The sequence below is a fragment of the Anopheles arabiensis genome, chromosome 2 (assembly GCF_016920715.1).
Source record: "Anopheles arabiensis isolate DONGOLA chromosome 2, AaraD3, whole genome shotgun sequence".
In the NCBI taxonomy this organism is placed as follows: Eukaryota; Metazoa; Arthropoda; class Insecta; order Diptera; family Culicidae; genus Anopheles; species Anopheles arabiensis.
Window position 1 is genome coordinate 632,264 of NC_053517.1, and position 15,255 is coordinate 647,518.

Sequence of the window (15,255 nt, forward strand, 5' to 3'; positions counted from 1 at the left end):
ATACTGTATCACCGAATCCGAATATAACATGTACCGCGTATCTCGGGGACGATCTGTATATATTTACGCTGCTGCTGATAGTTGATGCTAGGTGCCGGATAAATATTAACCTATTACACCGTTCGTGTCATATTTGTTTTAAAAAAATAGGTAGAAAACAAATACCACTAAATTAAACAAAGCTCTCTTGAATTTCAGCTCTGTAACGTGCTGGCGGCGGACCAATTCTGAAAAAAAGTGGAAAGATGCCTCGTCGTTCTTACTCACGTTCCCCGTCACGATCCAAAAAATCAAGCCATAGCGCCAAATCTTCCAGACGCCGATCGAGATCAAAGTCACGGGACTATGATAAGTATCGTAGAAGGGACAGCGACAAAAGCAGACGCCGGGAACGATCAAAAAGCCGATCCGTAGCATCCTCATCAGCGTATCATCGAGACAAAAAGGCTTCGTATCGTGATAGATCAAGAGATAGAAGTTATAGAGACAGAACGCGCAAGAGATCCGCTTCCCGGAACAAGTATCGCGAACGGAAATCTCCTGATCGAGCTCGGTACCGCCGATCGTCCAGCAGCTCCAGCTCTTCATCGACATCTAGCTCCAGCAGTAGCAGCAGCAGTAGCAGCAGTAGCAAAAGTCGCAGCGATAGCGTGTCAAAATCATCTCGTAGCCCTAAAAATCCTTCGCCTCCCGTACAAGTCAACAAAGAAAGTTTGGAAAAAACCTACACTTTTAAGTCATTATCGGACGCGTGCGATGATCCATTGAACAAAGCTACGAAACTAGACGAACTGAATGCCGACGAGTTTGTTCCACAAAGCTTTGTATCCAGTAGAAAGGCAGTGGCCCCTGGGCCTGCAGCAAGCAGCATCGTGATAAATCTGGAGGAACAAACGATAAAAGTGCCCACGAATGAAAGCACGGTACCAGCTGAAGATCCCTTGTTTCACAGTACGGTGGGTAAAATGTTTCATAAATCACTAAAATGCGTATAACAATTTTACAATTATTTTCAATATTTTTCAGTTTTTTGGAAGCGACGACAGTGAGCGAATGGCTCGATGGGTTAAAAAACTCTACCTTTTGCGCCAAACAATAACCTAAGTGAAATGAGAAACATGATATTTGGAACTACCTAATAAATAGTATTTTATTCACTAATTGCACATGCACCAAAGCATTTAAAATATGTCCGATCCAGTTTTTCTTGCTTTAATCCATGCTTCTTCAGCTGACTGCATTTCTTCGGCCGACGGTTCCATCGGGCTTCCATCGTCGTTCAACTTTCCGGACTTCCAATCATCTATGATCTTTTGGGCATACACCGAATTGAACAGGTCCTGGCTGGTGAATTCCGACTGCACAACATCAGGCGCTTTGTACGAGACGTATGGCTTGAATTTACATCCTTCCAAGTTGGGGACAATCAGCTCCGGAATCCTTTCCGCTATTTCAACAAAGTTGCCGTCGATGGTTACGCCTGTATCACGCACACCTCGCTTGTCGATTGGCATATCCGGGTAAAGGTCCGGATTGGCAGCACGTTGTTGTTTGAAGATGCGTGTTCCCCGTTTGTTGTACAGCACAAAATTCTTCTTCCCGACAAGGATGCCGTGGTAGAGATGCCTCGTTTGATGATATGGAACATTTGTAAAGGAAAAATCGCCGGTGTGTAATCGTGCACAAATGGACAGAGGTATGATGTGCTTGGAACGGTGCAAAAGGAAAACATACATCTGACAGCATCGGAAGCTTGACAGCTTCCAGCATAGAAAAGCAGGGTCTGGCAACACGGTCAAAGTAACGCGAGCGGTGTTGGTGCCGCTATTTCGTGGACGACAAAGTTGCCGTCGATGCGTTACGCCTGTATCACGCACACCTCGCTTGTCGATTGGCATATCCGGGTAAAGGTCCGGATTGGCAGCACGTTGTTGTTTGAAGATGCGTGTTCCCCGTTTGTTGTACAGCAAAAATTTTCGAAAATTCTTCTTCCCCGACAAGGATGCCGTGGTAGAGATGCCTCGTTTGATGATATGGAACATTTTGTAAAAGGAAAAATCGCCGGTGTGTAATCGTGCACAAATGGACAGAGGTATGATGTGCTTGGAACGGTGCAAAAAGGAAAACATACATCTGACAGCATCGGAAGCTTGACAGCTTCCAGCATAGAAAAGCAGGGTCTGGCAACACGGTCAAAGTAACGCGAGCGGTGTTGGTGCGTTGTTTGCATAGCTGAAAACTAAACTACATTTTAACGTGGACGAAAATAATTATAGCACTCGCTGTATAGAAAAAACTGTTTCGGAATGTAATACTCGCCATCTAGGAGCATAGCGGCTTATGTGAGATAATAGTTAGTAGCATAATCTTGGAATAATAGACCACTGTGTCTTTCGCTTCGTGTGGATGTCTAAAACAAAAATGGCGCCTGTCGCAGGGGTAACACTGCATCTAGAATGCTGGCGGGATGAGCTGAGCCCGGCACAGACAGCCGCCTACGAAAAAGCAGAAAAAGAGCACCATGAAGTACGGAACAAGCTGAAAGAGATTGTTCAGGAAACTGGCGGAAAGAACATATTTGCCGGACAGGTGTTTACCGCTTATCAGGTATTGGGACCGGTACCGGGATTGGAACAAATTTCCAAACCGGTCACTGCATTGTCGCGCAAGAAAATGCCTTCAATGCCGCCGGCACTTGCACCGCTGGGCAGTTCATCTTCCCCAGAGCCTTCAGCAAGTTTCCGGCGTCGGAGTCGAAAGGCGGATTCGCCGGCCGGAGAGAACCCCGAGCCCGTGGTTGATATTGCCTCTGACGATCCCGATGAAGATTATATCCCACTAGCGAAGCGCATGAAACAAAAGGCGAAAGAGAAAACGACGCCCGTGCCCGCGAAAAAAACGAGAGAAGAAAAGGTCAAAACTCCGGATCCGAAGATCAAATCGCCGAAAACCCCTGGTTTAACACCAAAGGTCGCCGCTATTTCTGTACGACCCACCGAATTCAACTCCATCGGAGGGTTGCAAGTCGGCGCGGAAAAGGACAAAAAGCGATCCGCCGCAGAGCCCTCGGCCGTGGTCGATCTTACGAAAGATGATTCGGGCAAACCGACGGCCGATTCGCGAGAAATATCTTTCAGCAAGATTCAGGGTAAAACTTTCCCTTCACTCGTCGTACTAGCAAGACCGTCGTTGCGCGTCGTCGACAAAGCGGTAACCGACCGGCCCCAACTTGACGCGAAGGTGAAAAATGTCCTCGTCCACCCTGCGCCAAAGTTTACGGAATGGCTTATTCAGCAGGGATTAATCAAGTCGGAACAAACGTGTCAAATTCATAACGACAAGCCACTGAAGCTGGGCATGTATTCCGACACGAGCAAATTCCCGTACTCGGGTGGCTACTTTTGGATCAGTGATTGTTGTCCGACTAGGTTCACGTCTGTGTTCCACGGTTCGCTATTCGAGGGTTCTCCACATCCTCCGTCAGTAATTTTGAAGCTGATCTACCACTGGGCCTGCCAAACGAACGTATCCAACGTGGTAAACTGGGTGAAGGTCGATAACATGTACCTTAAGGGTCTGTACACATTGTTACGGTCCGTTTGCACATTGGCATTATGTAGACATATGAAGCTTCTCGGCGGTCCCAAAAAATCGATCGAGATCGGAGTAATTTCATTGGGAACAACTACGCAGGTACGTCCAATTTGTGCCTTTCCTCGAGACTTTCCACACGCTAACATTTCGAACTCGTTTCCTTACTTTCCTTACAGGATGGGCAGCAGCGTCAGGTGAAAGTAGAGGTGTTGGGTGTGCTAGATCCGGAAGCTAAAATACTTCGCCTTCGCGCCGTGGAGCCCTTGCTGGACGCCGAAAAAAGCTACAAGAAGAGGTTTTCAAAAATTTTGGAACCACTTAGCGATTGGGTCCATAAGGATAGCGTCATTCTGACTGACCTTACCGTGGACAAAGGTACGCTGAACAGCATGGGATACAAAACCGTTATACAGGTTCCCGGTTCTGAACAGACGCTCAAGAACAGTAACGCAAATATAATGGACTATTTGCGGCGCATCGTGCCACGCATGTTCCAAAACACCTTGTCCCTTCTATCTCGACAAATCATCCAACAGTTCTTGAATGAGCTGGTGTGGCGTGAGCTGTATGGCAACAGCCCCGGCACAACATTCGATAACATAGTAAAACACTTATCTGAGGAAGCGAAAATTGAAACAAAGGAAAGTTTGACTACTCGCCTTCATAAGGTAAGCGAACATGCACAAACAAAACACCCGTATGTTCTTCCTCAGCTTTAAAATACTGATTATTTTGCTTTGCTGCTCACATCCCCCAGGCCGCCGCAGATCCCTTCAAGCAGTGGGAAATTGTATCCGATATGCCAGCGTTGGGCAAAGTTCCTGGAAAACGAGGCCGAAAACCCAAGGATCAATGTTAGTATTGTTTTCATTTTATATTTTTTCTTAAGTCACCGTAGCTCCTATTGTCTTGGTGTAAAGATTTTCGCAATTATATGTAGGCTTCAGAGATTTATTTTTCCAGCAGTTGAAAAGTCAGTCCTTGCCAAGGCTATGAGAATCGTAGAATGTCTGGATTTATTTGAGCTGCTCCTTTCTAAGTAAATTGTTGATACATGTTTACTTGACACTTGGGTCATCCGCGGTACATGTAGGGTCATGCGCAGGCAGTCATTTTACCTCGTAAAAATATTAGGTCTGAAATGTGCATTTTCTTTGTTCGTCAGCGAACTAGCGAATGGCGAACACATTTAACCATGCTTTGGTAACTGTTGTCGTCGTGCCATAGCGGGAATGCTTGTATTATTAGTATTATGCTGTAATTTCATTTCCTGGTTGTCCTTATTGAGTGCTCGGTCGTGAGCGAGGAACTCGATTTTCTTTCAGTGCCGTTTGTTTTTTAACATCTAGTTCATTGAAACAAGACTCACAAGGGTCGAACTGTTTGGTGAATGTAAAATCGTACAAGAGAACTTAGTGGTAAATTGCGTTGAAATTGGGCTGTACAGTATTTTGGTACTCCTTGTCTGCTGGTGGCAGATTGTAGAGTATCTGTGCATCACGTCAAACGCTATTGTATCTGTCACCAGACCGTAACGTAATTTCGATGACTTTCTGTATCCCGTATTCACGAATCTCTTGTTTTCATGTTTTTCTTTTCTACTTTCAGCGTTGTAGAGTTTGAAGAGAGGTAGAGGGACAAATTTTTGTACGCCATTTTTCAAACCCGCGCGCTCGCCCGCCTTTCTCTTCTAGATATGCTAGTTTTAGTTCGTAACGAAGTAATTGAATTACCACGTAATGTTATGTTCTGCAGAACCAACCATAGGAGTGAAGTGATGAGGATATGATGTGGTGGGACAGAACAGGGGATTTCAGTTTTGGTTTCTTCATTCGAGTTTTCATACAACTAGCTCCTCCTTCAAAGTTGGGCTTGTGCGAAACTGCAGGATTTTACAGATGTTAGGTTTTCCGAAACTTATAAACCACTTCGAAGAAAAAGAAGCGTTGGAGCGTAGGCAGGCAGGCAGTTTTGTACGCAATGAGCTATAATAGAGTGCGTTAAAAAATCGAATAAATCTTATCAAAACTTTGATCATTTTAACATAATAATGGAGCATTTGGAAAAACTAACGTTTACTTTATTTTGAGAGAAAACTTTTCATACTGTTTTGTTTGCTTTTACTGTATATTTTCTCAAATCGAATCCTTGTAGCTATCATCAAAAGTGAGGCTCCGCCAAACGATACGATTCTCGCAACACCGAGCCCGACCCACCAAAACGCGCCGAAAAAAATTATCCTCAAAAAGGTGAAAAATGAAGAGGAAAGAGCCGCGGCATCCGCTTCCACGCCCCCAGCTGGTTCACAGGTGAAAAAGATAGAAATGAAACGACCGGAAAAGAAGGACTATACTGTGCAGTTGGAATCGTACTATTATGGCTGCTCGGGGGGCACTGAGCTTAAGGAATCGGCTTTGGCTTGTACCGATTTTGCAGTACCGTGTCCGGAGTGTCCGGATTTGACGTTCCGAAGCAACGTAGAGCTTCTTGATCATCTATTGCAGCATGCGAGTCCCGCTATTGCCTCCAATGCAGACGGTGGCGCCACTGTCCAGTGCCGAACGTGTCTAGAACACGTAGCGGACCAGGAAGAGGAGAAGCACAAAATGCTAAGCCATCCGCAGGAGACAAAAAGTTTGCTATGCAAGACGTGCAGCTGCCTAATATGTGAGGTGAGTAGCAATAGATCTGGCTAATGTTTCGATTACCTGTTAGATACTGATTTCTTTCGTGTGCATATTGTGCCTTCACAGCAACGCTTTAGCACAGTGTCTGTGCTGGTGACGCATCTGCAAAAAAGCCACCACCCGCTGGAGATGCCGTACCGGTGTGGTGGTTGCGACTACCGTAGCTCCATTTTGCGAACAACTATCGAGCACTTTTACGAACAACACAAGGGATCGGCCCTGTTGCAGTGTCCTGTTTGTCTGCAGATATGCTGCGCATATCGTACCGGCGACGAGGGCCCACTCATGAAGAACGTGCACCAGTTCTTGGCTCACTTACGCAAACACACCGATAAAGCGATCTCGAAACGTTGCAACAAATGTGCCCTCAGCTTCCTGGACAAGGGTGAACAGAAGTTTCACTCTATATTTGGGCACGTGCCCAACAAAGCAGATGAGACAGTGAAAAGTGTCACCAGCTCGGCGACCGTGATTCCAAAACCACCGGTATGAAATTAAATCCTCGCATTTCTTCTATCCTCCTAAAAATGTATTGTGATTAATGCTTTTTTTGTTATTTGCAGAAAAAGGTAACCATCAACAAAGAACATTCAACGTATCGCGTCGTAAAGCGGTTTACTAAATTGGTTCTAAATTTGAAGAGTGGAAGCATTTGCTGCGAATGTGGAAATGATTTTGACCAGTTCAACCACCTGATGTAAGTGAGCGGTAGTAATGCACTTAGTAGTGAAGATCCTTTCCCTAATTGATGTTTCTGTCGTATTTTTCCCCCCCCCCAGAGCAAGAGTGCAATGCATAACGTGTGCGTATCAAACCGCCTGTCTACCGTCGATGGTGAACCATGCTGTATCGTGTCAAACGGCCACGAGCACGAATGAAAAACGTTCTGCTGTCAATATGATGGACCAAGAGCTACATTGCCGGTGTGGCTTTTCATCGTACGACGGGTATGCCTTGGCACGGCACCTGATCGCATGTGATCGTTACGGTGCCGTATACTCGACCGTCGAGGCAGCTCAAGCGAGCGTTGTCGAGCGTAGCATGCTCGATTCGCTCGGGCTAGTACGACGGGACGGTGACGACGATGATGAGGACAGTACTGCTGCAGCCGGGGAGCAAACAACATCATCACAGGATGACGACGCTGGACCGTCGTCTTCGTCGACCAACTTGAACGTTTCTTTCAGCCACGAAGATACTGTTGGTGCATCATCGGCAGACGCGAATGAAGGCAGTGTAAGCGGAGTGGCGTACGATCCGTCCCAGTCGCTGTACAATATTGCGGGTGCAGGCGAGCAACAATTCAACACGCAGCTATCGTTCGACGATTTGGGACCTCCGTCAGTTTTGCCCGCCCAAGATAACAATGATCGTACACCGCAGCTTAAAGACGATTATCAATCCTTGGCTACACCACGTGTACCAGAGCAACAGGATTATTAGAGCGACTAGCGTCAAGAACGATGATACCTAATCAGCTATCCTATTACAGAACCAGAATCATTGTTTGTGTTCTTTTTACGTACGATTCTGTAATGTTTCTAAACGGATAGATTAAAAAAAAATACATTTCTTTTTTTCGGAAGAAGGGCTAGAAACATAAATAAAAAAAGATAGAATAGAACATGCTTCGAAATTGAATTTAAGTTTTCGTCATATAGTTGATTAACCATTGTGGTCCTGAAGATTCAAGGAATGTTGTCTAGAAGTCAATGCATGGTCAGCCTGTTCGCATGTTTTTGTTTCGTTTTGTTTTATTGCTATTGCGTCCTAAAAAGTAAAAGCACACTGGTACCCATGTCCCAGCCTTGTCCGTGGAAGATGATGTAGTTCTTTGTCGCTATACCTAACTGCAATTGTGGCCAAGCAAACTCTGCATGGACAATTATTTTCGAACAGATATCTCGAAAGCCGAACGCCGAATCAGAAACGTAAAAGTAGGCTCCCTCAGCAACTTACACACTACACTGCGCCAATCAGGCAGCTCTACGGTTCGTTTTCACTCTTGTCGTTGTCGTTATCACCATCGAAGAACTCATTTTTCGGCTCCACCAGTCGATCTTCATCGTCCTGCGTCATACGCACATCCGGATTCGGTTCCTCCGTCTTGACCGTTTTCAGCTCCTCCGGAAGTGCGTCCTCAGGTATGTCGAACATCTGTACACTGGGTGCATGTTGACACATCTTCAAGTTGTCGTAAACGTGTCGCGTAATCGCTTCCAGGTACTGTTTGCTGTTCGCATTATCTTGTCTGCTGGGAATGTCCGGATGGAGCGTAAAATCGGGAGCAAAAAACTCAAGGTAATCGTTCATCGGCAGCTCGTTCGAGATGGTTTCGTCGATAAGCAGCGAAGTTTCGTACGTCCAGCAGCGTGCCACATTGCGCAACGTGTACCCACCGCCTCCGACCACCAGTGTCGGCACGTTCAGGTCCTTAACGAACTTGACGCACTCGCCGTGCCCTTTCGTACTGAGCGAAAAGCATCCCAGCCGGTCGCCAGCGAGCGAATCTGCGCCGCACTGCAGTACGATCGCAGTCGGCTGGTAGAACTCCATCACAGCTGAAATGACCGGTTTGAACACCTGCACGTAGCTCTGATCGTCGATACCTTCCTTTAGCGGCACGTTCACCGAATAGTACCGCCCCGATTCGGCACCAATTTCGTACATATCGCCCGTCCCGGGGAAGAAGTAGTTGCCGTACTTATGGAACGATACCGTCATCACGCGATCGGTCAGATAGAACGCTTCCTGTACCCCATCGCCATGATGAACGTCAATGTCAATGTAGAGGACACGCGGATGGTACTTCAGGAGCTCCAGTATGCCTATCACTATGTCGTTGACATAGCAGAATCCAGACGCCTCAAACTTCTTGGCGTGGTGCAAACCGCCAGACCAGTTGATGCAAATGTCGCTATGGTTGTGGTTTAGCTTCTGTGCACCTTCCAGCGAAGCGCCAGTGTACATGGCGCAGAACTCGAACAACCCATCAAACACTGGACAATCGTCGCCAACGTTGAACACGGAAAGACACTTGGTGTACCCCTGAATGTTTTGCGGTGTGACTCGCTGCAGGAACTCAATGTACTCGTCACTATGAAACCGGCACATGTCGTGCGCACTCGCTCTAGAAAAAAACAAAAATGCAGGAAAATTGAAACCATGTGACCAACGGCCAAGCTACATAGGCGTCTAATTGGTGGCACTCACTTGTACGGCCGGTAAATTTGCATCTTTTTGTGAAGACCGTAGTTCATCACTAAATGATGGATGACCGAAAGTCGATGAGGTTTCATCGGGTGGCCGGGACCGTAGTGAAAGTTCCCCACGTCCGGGTTGAAGAAGTACGACACTTTCTTTGTTGCCATGGTGATACTTCGCTCGCTGATCCTGCCGTTCTCAGATGTAGATTGTGTCGGACTCCTCCTCGTCGTCGATGTATTGCTTCCAGGCGTAAATTACAAGCAAAAAGAAAACGGCTCCAAGCAGTCGTCTGGTGAGGCTAAAATCTAGCGTATTAAATTTTAGATCTAACTGGTCGAACGCGGTTCTAGTGCCATCTGCTGATTCGCTAATCGAATCGTTGAGATAATAATCGAGAAGCTCATGGCTTGCGTCCACCCCTTCCGTGCATTCGTACGCTGGCGTATCTTGGCGAACTTTCGATGCTGGTGCTAATGCTGCATTTGATGCTTGAACCCTGTACCGGTCGTTGAAATGCGGTGTTGCTTGCTCTAGTTGTTGTTGTTCTACGATAAGCGTGTTGCTGCTGCGATGAATACTATGAGTATGATAGCGATGCGTAATCTTTGCTGGCCGGAAGATCGGATCGATGCTCATCTATGTCTTTCCGATGTTTACTTATCCGGCATGAAATGGAAGCGGACGGAGCAGCAGCACCACCACCAACCCATTTTGAGCGTACCCACTCACGCACAATTCGGCCGGAGTGGAAACCGAACGCGGTTTCTTTTCCAGCCGGCCGAAATTAATGGACACCAGGGACAATAGCAGCAGGCGAAACGCAACCTGCCTGCTCTGACCCTACGACACGGCACGCTATGCGGCACTGTCTGATGATGGTGCACCGTAAGTACCTTGTGCCACCGCTATCGATCGAATGCGGTCTTTTATGTAACCCCGGTAAAGCGCCGTGTGCTCTTTTCGGCCAAACGTTCTACTGCACACACGCTGGTAGTTTTGCGCCACAGCAGTAATTGATTTTTCGTTTCCACATTCGGGTCGCAGCGACAAACTGTTGCGGATAAAAAATGCACCAAATGCAGAGCAAACAAATTACACGCACAAAACAAAGCTTCGCCCAAACCCGGACAACATGGCGAGGCTTTTTGACGTTCGAATATCGCTGCATCTCGCTCATTTTCTCTACCCGTTCTCTTCTTGCCTAGCGTGCTCGTTTCGAAGTGAGATTTTGTGCCTCCCTCTCCCACATCACTTCCTGCACCTATGTCCGTATGTCTTGCGTTGTGTTGGTGACCATATACGCGCATCATACACCGGACGTGTGTATGATCTCGCTCGATTTGTCGTGTCGTCTCTTTCGCGCAACAAGACGCTTGAAAAAACGTAAACAAACTCGGTGGTTGATGTGAATATGGAGAGAGCAATTTGGTCTTTCTTTTTGGATTAAAATCAATTGAAAATGGGTGATTTTGTTACTGATTCAATGGCTGGAAGCTTTTGAGAAGATGTACAGCGCGTAGTTTCGTCCTGCGTAAAGCGGTGTCCGCAAAAATAAGCACGAGAAAAGGGGCTAGTGATCGCCAGAGAAAACTTCTGGCGACAGGTAAGTTTATTACAAAACATTTCGTCATCAAGCACTAGATTAACAAAGCATGCCCTTCTACATTGCATGCAGATTGTCTATTGATAATGCTGTGCCACGAGTACGTGAAGCTGTAGTGGTTCATGTCACCATTGGTGTGGCGGAACAAAACCAGAAATGCCGCACCACTCCATAAAATGTGTAGTGTGCCAGTTTTGCAGCTTAATAAAGGACGAATAGGCATCAGTGCACACATGCTTCCACGCCCTCGTGCACCGGTATGCAGATCGAGGGAAAGCAGCAAAGACATCGATCAGTAAAGATCCATGGCATTACGTCCAATATATTCCGTAAGTATTGATGTGTGTGCTGCGAAGTGTAAAGTTATAGATAATTGTGCATTCGTTCAATTACATGCTTGCCTGATCGACTTTTTAGGTGGACTGGTCTCGGCTGAGCATGTCGTGCTGGCATCATATTCCAGGTCACTCGGCCTAGGCATGCCTCCCTTCATCCTCGTCTGGTCCCGAACCTGCGATAGTTGCTCCTCCACTAGCTTCAGCTATCTAGCTACCTGTGCGGCAGATCGATGCACAGAGCGCTCAAGCACCTTCTTGGCTGTTTAACATGTTCCAGTTATCGTACCCTGCTGACCTTGTCTCCGTCAGGAAAATGCCTCGTTCGCAAAAATGTCCAACGCATTTTGGACACATGCCCCAGGTTCTCCACCAATGGGACTGAGTCGCGTATGCTTTCTTGCTTCAATCATTCGGGTCAAACACGAACTCGTTTATTGCGACATCGACCTAGCGCACCTGCTGCACCCACGGACCTGAATCGTTTCCGCTTGGCACGCACCCGTCATCGGGAAATGAATCGTATGTCCCACCACTAGTCGAAACACGTCCGGAGTGTTTGATACGCAGAGACACGCAGCAAGCATCCAGGGGTGGAAGGGGCCACCAAAAAACAGTTATGTTACGATCTGTAAAAAGGATTGGCTCTTTTGGTTTACGATAATGTCGTCCACACGAATCAGCACATTGTGCTTTAATGTCTTTAAAGCTAAGGCAACAATTCTAATAGGAAAAGCGAAGAAAAGTTCGGTAAAGACGATAGTGGCAATCAAAGCAATGGATAATAAACAAACGAAAGCTTTTTTAATTTTATAATTTGTTCCATGCACATCTTGCATAGCATAACGATATAAACTATTCATCGGCATTTGCAACAGAACCGCAGTTGCTACGATAGTAACATAGATATCGTGCATCCATCCTTCCGTTTGTCCGTTAAGTTAAGTGTTTTCCTTTACGCCAAGCTAAGACCCTCTATCACCCACGCACACTAAGAATGTTGGCATAATATTCGCTAGATCCTCAAAATTCCTTACTCAACTGGCAAATTTGCGCATTTTACATGACCACCTCTGTGCTCTGCTATATCTCTACCTATCTGATATCGTTTCTACTAGTTCAAATATTGTCATCGTCTCTCTTCGACAACACGAAGAGGCCTTGTGTTGTCTACTAGTGTACCGTCACCAAGTTACGGGCCCTACAAGCATTCCTGGTATCGATAAATATGCAAATAATTTTTAGCAAACCTTTTTTCATTTTCACTACAGGGTTATATCGATACTGAAATACTAAAAGTCCCGTACAATTTGGATTACCTCAATAACAGCGGAACGACCTCCTTTTGTTGGTGCAAGTTGCTGCTAGTTGAGCCTAGTTTGTTATTGAAATCGACGAACAAAAAACAAACGAGACGAAGGTCTGATAGTGTACTATCTTTAACAAGCAGGCCTTCTTCATGGCCGAGAACGGCCACCTTCAATCCGGCAACTCTATACTAACGATTGGCACGACCGGCTTTAGATGATCGTTCTTTTTCGCAAGGGACTTTTTGCTTTTCTTGTCGTACTTTTCGAAATCGTCTAGCTGAACGTTGGCGCTATCTAGTGGCACAGTTTGCCCGCTGTCCGTGTGGTATGATATGTTTCCGTACTCTTGCAAACATGGAAGCACACCCAGCAGAAATTGGCTAAAGTTTTTGCGTATGCCGAACCACCCTGCAAACAATGGAAAGAAGCAAACATTAATCTCAACTCACCAAAAGCCTCTAGACGCTAGCTGGAAGTACAGGACTCTTTACTTACATTTGTTTCCTCCCTTTGCATTGAAGCTGAGCAGAATCAACGTGAATAGAGCAAGCAGCAGCGGTCCCGCCACGGCAATGAATGGCCAATTCAAGTCTTCGTCCAGTTTGTCTGCAAGCAGCACTTGAAACACGAGCACTGGAATCACGGTGGCACAGTTGCCGATGGCAGAGTAGAAGGCAGATTTCTTCTGCTGCATCGAAACCTCCGGCGTGCGCAATAGGATAACGCTAAATATGATACTGTACAGAACAGCCACCAAGCTGAGACACAGCACTATCCAGAGCGGTACGAAAACCACCTCCCAGCTCCACGAGACGAGCCCGTCCAGCTTGAGTGGCAGGAACACGAATTGCAGTGCATTGACGGCACAAAACAGCTCCAACTCAAACGAGCGATCGTGTTTGACGGCCCAAACGCAGGCCCCAACGCTTGCTGCGCTACCGAATATCAGTGGGATAAACACCAGCACCCAAAGATGCCGTCCGGAGGTGAGCCGATCGCAGGCCAGCAGTTCGAACATCAGCAAAATCAAGTGCAACGAAAGCGATATTAGCATCGCTTTGAAGTGTGAGTACGAGTCACCTTCGACTCTGGAAAGAAAAGTACAGACCAGGAGGTCAGAAAGTTCGTCACTGCTGACGAGCTGCAGCTGCTGCATCCAAGGACATAAGCCCTCAGGAGACTTACCTGTAGTGTGGGTGACGGCACCAAACAATGGCTCCCACTATTGCCCCGAGCGTTGCAATCGATTTCCACACCCATAGCGGCACAAACACAACCCAATAGGGCCAATCTGCAGGGACGAAATAGAGGGCGGAAAATAGGGTGACCTTGGTTAAGCGTGCGTTTAACGCCAATAACGTCAATCTTTACTCACCGATGAATCCGTCCAAACGGAGACAGAACAATATGGTAAAGGTGAACAAACAGCAATGAACAACAAATTTACTGCAGAGTAAACATTGTTTTTAGCAATCTTGCATGTGTTACGAGTGCGACGAAGGATATGCGACCTACCTGGGATTAAAATCCTGAAACAGCGATTGCAGATTCATGATGTAGTGATTCTTCCTCGCTGCGTTTTAACATTCCGGTGCGTTGTCCATCGCACAAGCGCAAGCACGGGAAATGTAATTTCTGTTCTGAAAATTGTCTACGCAAATGAACAATAATAGAATCTTGCTGCAGCAGATAGTTTCCCTTACTTTCTCTCTTCGAGCTGCCTTTTGCTTTTTGTTTCACTTTGTTGCCTTCGAAATAGCAACACACAGAACGCTAGCTTCAATCAATGAGATAACATTGCGGCCTAAACCATTGAGAACGGTGGGCTTATTTGCCTTTCGTAAAAGATATTTCTAATTGTTGTTAAGGTACATTTTTGTGTTTGTTTTGCTAAACTAGAAATTGTGTACAGGCAGTCCCCGAGATACACGGTACCTCTTATACGCGGATTCGGAGATACGCGGTTTTCTAAATTTGACAATTCTTTGAGCAAATTGTACTGATTTGACACACCAATTGTAAATTGCCAAATAATTTCCCGTTCGATCGAATGTTAAAATCTATTTCAAAATGTTTTGAACTGTTATATTCAGTCAGAATCATATCAAATAATTCATAAAGTGACTAAAACCGCCCCCTACTTGCAAAATTACTCGAATATTAGTGATATTTTAGCTGGAAATCACGAGATTCGACTTACGCGGAAATCCGAGATACGCGGTATTTTGCGGCCGTTTTCGGTCCCCATAAACCGTGTATCTCGGGGACCGCCTGTACTGCACTTGGTTGAAGGCTGCTGCACAGGGTGACACACATTCGATGAAGGTGTTGCAATAATGCAATAATGACTATCAATTTGATTTAATCTTTACAATATGCCGCATTTTTACAAGCAGAATAATATTAAACCAATAAATAAAAAATATTCAGTAAAGAAATAGAATATTTTTTGAACGAATCGTTGACCGAGAAAGAGGCTGATGGTGTAGACACTGCTTAAGCATTTGTCGCACAATATG

The 15,255-nt window shown here is 46.1% G+C and overlaps 5 protein-coding genes and 2 long non-coding RNA genes across 10 annotated transcripts; 4 read left to right on the top strand and 3 right to left on the bottom strand.

Moving 5' to 3' along the window:
• Window positions 1–24: 24 nt before the first annotated feature.
• LOC120898478 (serine/threonine-protein kinase fray2-like) lies at window positions 25–1,180 on the top strand. 2 transcript variants are annotated; one of them, XM_040304403.1, is made up of 3 exons: window positions 25–120; window positions 199–956; window positions 1,027–1,180. In XM_040304403.1, the coding sequence occupies exons 2-3, from the start codon at window positions 246–248 to the stop codon at window positions 1,102–1,104; spliced, it is 789 nt and encodes a 262-aa protein (XP_040160337.1). In that variant the 5' UTR covers window positions 25–120; window positions 199–245; the 3' UTR covers window positions 1,105–1,180. The 2 variants fall into 2 exon arrangements, with proteins under 2 accessions (XP_040160337.1, XP_040160338.1); XM_040304404.1 differs by lacking the exon at window positions 25–120 and having other exon boundaries at window positions 129–956.
• On the bottom strand, window positions 1,125–2,125 carry LOC120898479 (39S ribosomal protein L41, mitochondrial). Its single transcript, XM_040304405.1, has 2 exons — window positions 1,865–2,125; window positions 1,125–1,480 (listed from the first exon to the last, which is right to left on the bottom strand). Exons 1-2 carry the CDS (start codon window positions 2,040–2,042, stop codon window positions 1,182–1,184), a joined length of 477 nt encoding a protein of 158 aa, XP_040160339.1. The 5' UTR covers window positions 2,043–2,125; the 3' UTR covers window positions 1,125–1,181.
• Window positions 2,126–2,165: 40 nt separating this feature from the next.
• LOC120898475 lies at window positions 2,166–7,905 on the top strand. Its single transcript, XM_040304398.1, has 7 exons — window positions 2,166–3,693; window positions 3,771–4,262; window positions 4,352–4,448; window positions 5,749–6,266; window positions 6,348–6,767; window positions 6,845–6,978; window positions 7,061–7,905. Exons 1-7 carry the CDS (start codon window positions 2,407–2,409, stop codon window positions 7,722–7,724), a joined length of 3,612 nt encoding a protein of 1,203 aa, XP_040160332.1. The 5' UTR covers window positions 2,166–2,406; the 3' UTR covers window positions 7,725–7,905.
• On the top strand, window positions 4,460–5,645 carry LOC120898482. The gene is made up of 2 exons (XR_005738668.1): window positions 4,460–5,130; window positions 5,203–5,645. It is a non-coding gene; the product is annotated as an uncharacterized LOC120898482 (long non-coding RNA).
• Window positions 7,906–8,009: 104 nt separating the features above from the next.
• On the bottom strand, window positions 8,010–9,652 carry LOC120898476 (histone deacetylase 3). Its single transcript, XM_040304399.1, has 2 exons — window positions 9,495–9,652; window positions 8,010–9,411 (listed from the first exon to the last, which is right to left on the bottom strand). The coding sequence occupies exons 1-2, from the start codon at window positions 9,650–9,652 to the stop codon at window positions 8,268–8,270; spliced, it is 1,302 nt and encodes a 433-aa protein (XP_040160333.1). The 3' UTR covers window positions 8,010–8,267.
• A 1,094-nt stretch (window positions 9,653–10,746) lies between these two features.
• Window positions 10,747–12,239, top strand: LOC120898481. The gene is made up of 3 exons (XR_005738667.1): window positions 10,747–11,091; window positions 11,164–11,420; window positions 11,509–12,239. It is a non-coding gene; the product is annotated as an uncharacterized LOC120898481 (long non-coding RNA).
• LOC120898477 (transmembrane protein 185B) lies at window positions 12,209–14,696 on the bottom strand. 3 transcript variants are annotated; one of them, XM_040304402.1, is made up of 6 exons: window positions 14,440–14,696; window positions 14,252–14,376; window positions 14,112–14,182; window positions 13,922–14,027; window positions 13,232–13,824; window positions 12,209–13,144 (listed from the first exon to the last, which is right to left on the bottom strand). In XM_040304402.1, exons 2-6 carry the CDS (start codon window positions 14,287–14,289, stop codon window positions 12,906–12,908), a joined length of 1,047 nt encoding a protein of 348 aa, XP_040160336.1. In that variant the 5' UTR covers window positions 14,290–14,376; window positions 14,440–14,696; the 3' UTR covers window positions 12,209–12,905. The 3 variants fall into 3 exon arrangements, with proteins under 3 accessions (XP_040160336.1, XP_040160335.1, XP_040160334.1); XM_040304401.1 differs by having other exon boundaries at window positions 14,252–14,387; XM_040304400.1 differs by having other exon boundaries at window positions 14,252–14,696.
• Window positions 14,697–15,255: the final 559 nt, after the last annotated feature.

What these genes read in the sequence shown, in the direction of transcription:
- LOC120898478 (XM_040304403.1), top strand. Translation starts at nt 246, where the DNA reads ATGCCTCGTCGTTCTTACTCACGTTCCCCGTCACGATCCAAAAAATCA. An exon ending in ATCCCTTGTTTCACAGTACG is followed by an intron (nt 957 to 1,026) that starts GTGGGTAAAATG and finishes AATATTTTTCAG; the next exon opens with TTTTTTGGAAGCGACGACAG.
- LOC120898479 (XM_040304405.1), bottom strand. Translation starts at nt 2,042, where the DNA reads ATGTTCCATATCATCAAACGAGGCATCTCTACCACGGCATCCTTGTCG. An exon ending in GCGAGGTGTGCGTGATACAG is followed by an intron (nt 1,481 to 1,864) that starts GCGTAACGCATC and finishes TGCGTGATACAG; the next exon opens with GCGTAACCATCGACGGCAAC.
- LOC120898475 (XM_040304398.1), top strand. Translation starts at nt 2,407, where the DNA reads ATGTCTAAAACAAAAATGGCGCCTGTCGCAGGGGTAACACTGCATCTA. An exon ending in CATTGGGAACAACTACGCAG is followed by an intron (nt 3,694 to 3,770) that starts GTACGTCCAATT and finishes CTTTCCTTACAG; the next exon opens with GATGGGCAGCAGCGTCAGGT. An exon ending in GACCAGTTCAACCACCTGAT is followed by an intron (nt 6,979 to 7,060) that starts GTAAGTGAGCGG and finishes CCCCCCCCCCAG; the next exon opens with AGCAAGAGTGCAATGCATAA.
- LOC120898476 (XM_040304399.1), bottom strand. Translation starts at nt 9,652, where the DNA reads ATGGCAACAAAGAAAGTGTCGTACTTCTTCAACCCGGACGTGGGGAAC. An exon ending in CAAATTTACCGGCCGTACAA is followed by an intron (nt 9,412 to 9,494) that starts GTGAGTGCCACC and finishes GTTTTTTTCTAG; the next exon opens with AGCGAGTGCGCACGACATGT.
- LOC120898477 (XM_040304402.1), bottom strand. Translation starts at nt 14,289, where the DNA reads ATGAATCTGCAATCGCTGTTTCAGGATTTTAATCCCAG. An exon ending in TTTCAGGATTTTAATCCCAG is followed by an intron (nt 14,183 to 14,251) that starts GTAGGTCGCATA and finishes TTTACTCTGCAG; the next exon opens with TAAATTTGTTGTTCATTGCT. An exon ending in TGCCGTCACCCACACTACAG is followed by an intron (nt 13,825 to 13,921) that starts GTAAGTCTCCTG and finishes TTTTCTTTCCAG; the next exon opens with AGTCGAAGGTGACTCGTACT.